The 6,409-nt window shown below is 34.2% G+C and overlaps 1 protein-coding gene across 4 annotated transcripts; it reads left to right on the forward strand.

The window, feature by feature from the left end:
* Nucleotides 1-828: 828 nt before the first annotated feature.
* On the forward strand, nucleotides 829-3,755 carry LOC127257777 (protein PLASTID MOVEMENT IMPAIRED 2-like). 4 transcript variants are annotated; one of them, XM_051284240.1, is made up of 4 exons: nucleotides 829-1,000; nucleotides 1,079-1,180; nucleotides 1,257-2,054; nucleotides 2,692-3,755. In XM_051284240.1, the coding sequence occupies exons 2-4, from the start codon at nucleotides 1,094-1,096 to the stop codon at nucleotides 3,559-3,561; spliced, it is 1,755 nt and encodes a 584-aa protein (XP_051140197.1). In that variant the 5' UTR covers nucleotides 829-1,000; nucleotides 1,079-1,093; the 3' UTR covers nucleotides 3,562-3,755. The 4 variants fall into 4 exon arrangements, with proteins under 4 accessions (XP_051140197.1, XP_051140196.1, XP_051140195.1 ...); XM_051284238.1 differs by having other exon boundaries at nucleotides 830-1,000; nucleotides 1,254-2,054; XM_051284239.1 differs by having other exon boundaries at nucleotides 829-1,180.
* The last annotated feature ends 2,654 nt before the right edge of the window (nucleotides 3,756-6,409 follow it).

Consider the following 6,409-nt stretch of genomic DNA (forward strand, 5'->3'; position numbering starts at 1 on the left):
ATATAATAATATTTTATGCAACATATATAAATTTAATTCATATCATGCACTAAATTGAGAGTTTCAACTTATAATACTTTGTGATTTATTAAAAAAATAAATTCAATTTATATTAAACACATTCTTTAATAGTTTCTCAAAGTATTCTTAAGTATTAGTATAATGTTACCTTCATATTATTATTATTAATCTACATCCATACAAACATATTTTTAGAGAGTATTTATTAATACAACTTATGAAAACATTATTATACATTCATCTCTCTATTAGTGAAGTATATGAGTGATGAGGACTGATAAAAGTAGGCCAATTTTATTTTTATTTTTAGTTTGTTCGTTAAATTTACTTTAAATATCAATTTTTTTTTTTTTTGCAAAATCAACAAATTAATATTTAATTATTATTCTTCGTTTAATACTTGTTAATATGACTGTGTTTATTATATTCTCTTTATATTTTTTTTAAATTTTTAACTAAAATTTTAAAAATACTCTCAATTATTTTTTTTTACTTTTATTATTTTTTAAATACAATATTTATTTTTTAAAATTTTTCATGTTGACTCAAATATTTAAATTTTTGGGGACCGATGGAGAATTTAAATTATTTGGCCTTTAGAGCATGTTTGAGTGCAAACTCAAGTTCACGTTTGGAAGATGCGAACAAAAATTTCACTATTATTAAACTTTTTAGAGGAAGTCTAAAAGTAAATTGGTGCGGACTCCCCCTTCATCCGTATAATATTATACTAGTGTTGAGTTGGTTCAGTCGAATTTTCCCTCGTAACCTGCAAATATTTTTTTATGTCGAAAGTCTCCGCGTTGGATCAGTCCGATCCCAACAGAGCAAAATAGAACAACAGATACTGGCCAATCACCACTTCTGACTTCTTCTACTCTATCCTCTTCCACAAACACACTTATCACTGTTCACCCCTCCTCCTCCTCCTCCCCCATAATCTTCCGGCAACCTCAACCAAAACGCCGTCGTTTCCAAGGTACGGACATCCTTCATATATTTCCTTTTCTTAAATCCCGCTGCATAAATCCTGCATCAATTCCCAACTCCAATCAAGGTTTTGCTGCAAACAATGGCTGAAGCCGAAACAAGCTCCGTTAAAGCAGCCATTACTTCTTACAAAGCGCGGAACTCCCCGACGACTAATTATCCTCAACAGGTCAGCTTCAACTTCTGTTCAGACAACCATTAATTTAATTTTTTCATTTATTACCCAAACAAACATGTTTCAGAAGACGAGGGAGCTCCGTCGGGCAATAAGAGACGCCGGCGAGCTCAACGACAGCCGGCAACGAGCGGAAATGGCGACGGCTGAAGCACAGTCAGAACTCTCCGTTGCAAAGAAGACTGTAAGAGAACTAACCGCCAAAATTGAGGATTCGGGTGCAAGAGCCAATCGCAAGATGTCCGAATTATCGAATTCCGTCGAAAAATCGCCGTCGGATCGAAAAATCATCGAAGAATTAGCCTCTGTGAAGCAGGAGCTTATGAAGCTAAAGCTCGACGCCTTGTCGGCTTCCGACGATAAGCGCCGGGCCGAGAAAGCTGGCGACGAGAACTCGTCGCGAGCGCGCACTTACATGAGTTCGATCGAGGCGATAAGTAAAGAAATCGAGGGAATTAACGAGGAGCACGTGTTGGTCGAGCTGGCTCGAATCGAAGCCGTTAGGGAATTCGACGAAATCGAGGCTCAACGGCGGGAAAAGGAGGCCGAATTTGCCGCGGCGATGGATGAGATTCGGAAGAAAATGCATGAAATTGTTCGAAAAACAGAGGATTCGGAGGAGCTCGAGAAGAAACTCGCTGTGACGGTGTCGGACGCCAATGTGTTGGCTGGTGAGCTAAAGCTTGTTAAGGAAATGGTTGGGCGAGTCGAAGTCGAGGATGAATTGGGATCGGATATGTCGTTGCGTTCGACTATGGAGGAATTGGAGGTCGCGAGGAAGGAGTTAGTGTCGGCGAGGGAGGAAAGCTTTGCGTGCATGGCTGCCATGGACGTCGTCTGGAAAGAGCTCGAGCGAATGCGCAATGAGGTGCCGATCGAGAACGTCTTTGATCACCACTTGTCGATAATTTTTTTATGACAAAATTACTTATAATCCACTCTTAGTCTGAAAAAGTTACACGTTACTCTCGTGATTTTAAAAAACTGTACGTGTTCTCGTATTCTAAAAACATAGCACAAAATCATCTGAGAATCACGTGAAACTCTCATATTTTCAAAAATATTTAAAATGATACTGTCGGATGCAGAATGATCGTCTCGCCTATAAGTTCGTCGGATGCAGAATGACCATTTGACCTAAAAGCTCGAACTATTAGGGAAATGCAGTCATTAATTATTTTGTTGGAGACTCCGTTTGTGGATAAATAATTAATGGTTGCGTTTCCCTAACTGTTCGAACTTTTAAGGTGAGACGATCATTTTGCATCTGACATGGTATCAGAGCTTAGACTAGGTCTCGAGTCTCATCGTCCCAATTTTAGATATATGCAAGTTTCGCATACCTTATTTGCACCTGAGGGAGCTTGTTGAATTTCCCTAACAATTCGACCTTTTAAGTAAGACGGTCATTCTGCATCGAACATATACTATTTCATGTAATATTCTCTAGTTCATTTTAAATTCTGTCTTTTTTTTATCGGTTTTATAACGTAGTTTTTGAACAGGTGGTTAGAAAGAAGAGCGACGAGAAGAAAACGGAGATGTTGATTCAGAGTCTCAACTCGAAGCTTTTGAGGGCGAAGGCGAAGCTCGAAGCAGCGACTGCAGCCGAAGACCGGGAAAGATCGATCGCATCGAATCTGTCAGATACGCTCGAACGCCTCAGGTCGGAAGGCGAAGTTGTCGACAAAGAACGTGCCGTGATTGACGAAGAAACCGCAGCCGTAACGGCGGAGACAAAGAGAATCGAGGAGGAAACAGACGCAGCCGAGGATCGATTACAAATGGTGACGGAAGAGCTCAAGGCGGCGAAATTGTCAGAGGTAGCGGCGCTGGAGAATCTCAAGGCGCTTACGGAGCAGACCATGCGAAATCGAGCATCGGCGGCGATGCGTAGCGCGGGAATAACGGTGTCCCGATTCGAATACGAGTACCTAACGGGGCGCGCCGCCGGGGCGGCGGGTGTCGCCGACAAGAAGGTGGCGGCGGCGCTGGCGTGGGTCGAAGCTCTTAAGGCAAGCGAGAAGGAAATCGAGTTGAAGTGCAAATTGTTGCGGAAAGAATGTCGAAAGTTGAAAGCGCGCGGCGAGAATATGTTCAAAGAAGAGGCGGCGATGGCACCGGAGAATGAGTTCGAGAGGTGGCGGAGAAATATGGGAGTGGAAAACTTGAGGCGGAATTCGGGGGCGGCGAAAATGAGGAATAGGAGCATGAAAATTGGGACTCCGGCGAGGCGGGGGAAGGGGCGGGTGTCAATGACGGCGGCGACAGCGAGGGGGACGGCGAGAACGACTACGGTTAGGAGGAGGAAGAAGGTGATGGGGAATTTGGCTAAGTTTTTCGGCAGGGAGAGTGGGGAGATGGAATTGTTGTGAGTGTTTATTTTTTTGAATCTAAGGTATTGGATTGCATGGACTATATCAAATTGGGTTGTAATATTTTTATTTTTATTGTTTTTGAAATATTGGGGTGTGATTGGATTGTTAGTCGAGAGTTGTATGGGTTTGTTCGTTGATTTGGATTTTGAGTTTAAGTTTGAATAGTAAAAATTTTGAATTTAATAGTTGTATGATGCAATATAAATAGATGTTGATGTAATATTTTGAACGTAAAATTGATTTTTTAGTATAATATAAAAAATAAAAAATAGGTGTTTGATTTAATATTTTTAGAAGAAAAAAAATGGGATGAACAGTGTATTTGGGAGAGAATCCCCAGACAAACACACCTCTTACTATTAAGTAGTTACATATATTATACTACTTTCGTTTTAAATATGATGTAATATTTATTTTCGACGAGAATTTAGATATGTAATATTAAAGGGAACAGTTAGGATGCTGAATTGAAAAAATAAACACTTTTCAAATCAACATCTGTAATATATTCAAACAATATAGAGTCTTATTATACAAACAATATAGAGTCTTATTATACACAGCATGCTTTATAATTATAACAGTATGTGATGTGCTGAAATCAATAGTATTTGTGATGTATAAGACTTATAGCATGTGCTGTCAGTTCATGTGTTAGTATTTATGTTATTGATTTATAATTACAAGTGTGTTGTATAACAATATGTGATGGGCTGAAATCAAGTATTGATTGTGCTGTATAAGAATATAACTTGTAATGTTAATTAGTGTTGTTAATTCATGTGTTGTATTTGTATTATATGAATACAAATGGTGTGCTGCCGATAGTAACACGGTGTGCTACGGTGTGTTGTCAGTGCATTGCTGAATTTTAAATATGATAATTTAAAAAGTATTTGAGAGCGAACAATATTTGATTGAAATAGTTTTAAGCTATATATATATTTTTTAAATTTATCATTTTTCTAGTTGTTATTTTGCTTTTATTGAATAATTTCCTGGTCAGAAGTCACGTGGAGTGACATTAATTTAGAAGAACATAATTTGAGGTGTATTTAAAGTTGCAATACGTAGCAGTGAAAGTTGACTTTGACCGGAAACACTGAAACGGCCAAACGACGACGTTGCGATGGAGCCTACTCATAATCATAAAATTATTTATAATTAAAAAAAAATTACCATACAGCTATACTAATCGCTGTATAAAAATATATTATAAAAACCTCAAATTCAAAGTTACTTGAAAATATAAACTAAAAATACAAAAGACAACAATTTTGGTTATAGGGTGTGTTTGTTTCGTGAAATAATTAAAAAATCAAATTTTTATTTAAAATACAGAAAATTGTATAAAAAATATAAAAATAATAAATAAATATAGTGTTTTAATTTTTGAAAAAATACAGGAATGTAAAGAAAAACCTCGTAAATAATTACTCCGACACTTTTATGATGACTTATTGCATTAGGAGTGAGAACACTATGTATTTCAATGATTCCCTTCACTATAAAAGTGAAACCTGTGTATTATATTTTTTATTATTCAATTTTTAAAGTTTTTTATAAGGATATAGTATTATTTATGTTTAAAAATTATTTAGTATTTTAGTTTGAAATGTTATTTTTGTATCGTGTGTGGCGTGGAAAATCATATCGATAATATATCAAAAAAAATAATATTTATAATTGAATTTTTATACAAAAATAAAATATCTATATATTATACTCCCTCCGTCCCAAAAGAATTATCTTGTTTTTTCATTTTCGTCCGTTCCAAAATAATTGTCCCGTTTCCTTATTTAGTAATCATGGTCCCTATTTTATAACAAAATTATTCATACTTTTCCAAACTACCCTTAATTATTACTCTAACCTACTTTTTAAAATCCTTCGAAAACTAAGGACATTTTAGTATTTTAAATTCTATTTTATACCTACTTTAAATTAAATACTATTATTCCTTAATTCACGTGTCAACTCCCAACAAGACGCTTCTTCGGAGGAAGTATTTATTGAAAGTCGTAGGAAGAAAATTTTTTGTGAAGTGAACAAACATATTTAGTGTTATTAAAAAATTGCCAAAGTATTGGTTGGTGGATCATAAATTTTGGTTTACAAATTATGACATTTCATATTAAAAATAATGGGTAAATAAACAAAAAATACAAAAAAAGATTATGACATTTCAAATAAAAAATTTGGAAAAGTAAAGGATATATGATTAAGTGAAAAGTTTTCTCCCCTTAGAAAATTGACAACATCAAATATCCTATTTCCTTCCACCCATAACTAAATATCCATTTATTTTTTTATATATAATTTTAAAAATATTAGTATTATATTTTAATGTAATAAAAATAAAGTAGAAATAACTAAAATAATCTTATTAGTATGTGTTATATAAAGGTAATTACATTTGTGTAATATATTGTAAGTTGTAAGGGTATTTGTAATGTTAGGTAGATAGTACAATTATTAAAAAAAAAATGGATACTTTGTTATGAGACAGATTAAAATGGAAAAATAAATACTTTGTTATGGGATGGAGGGAGTATTTACTTTATGAAATTTTCAAGTTTGCTTAACTCTTTTGTGTTTTTATTTTTATATTTTTTAGATTAAAATAATTATTACATTTATATTTTATATAAAAAGTAAATATTGGTCATTATTTTGATATAAAAACTAAGATAGCAAAGATAAATTAAAAATTCAAAAATATACCGGTAAAATAATAGAGCTTCCATTTAGATAAAGAGTTTTGAAATTTTAAATTTTTTTAGAAATATGATAATTAAAAAAATTAATACTACTTGATTAATGTGATATTTTATAAGTTATAATA

Source organism: Andrographis paniculata, unplaced genomic scaffold, assembly GCF_009805555.1.
Source record: "Andrographis paniculata isolate CXL003 unplaced genomic scaffold, ASM980555v1 Contig59END, whole genome shotgun sequence".
NCBI lineage: Eukaryota > Viridiplantae > Streptophyta > Magnoliopsida > Lamiales > Acanthaceae > Andrographis > Andrographis paniculata.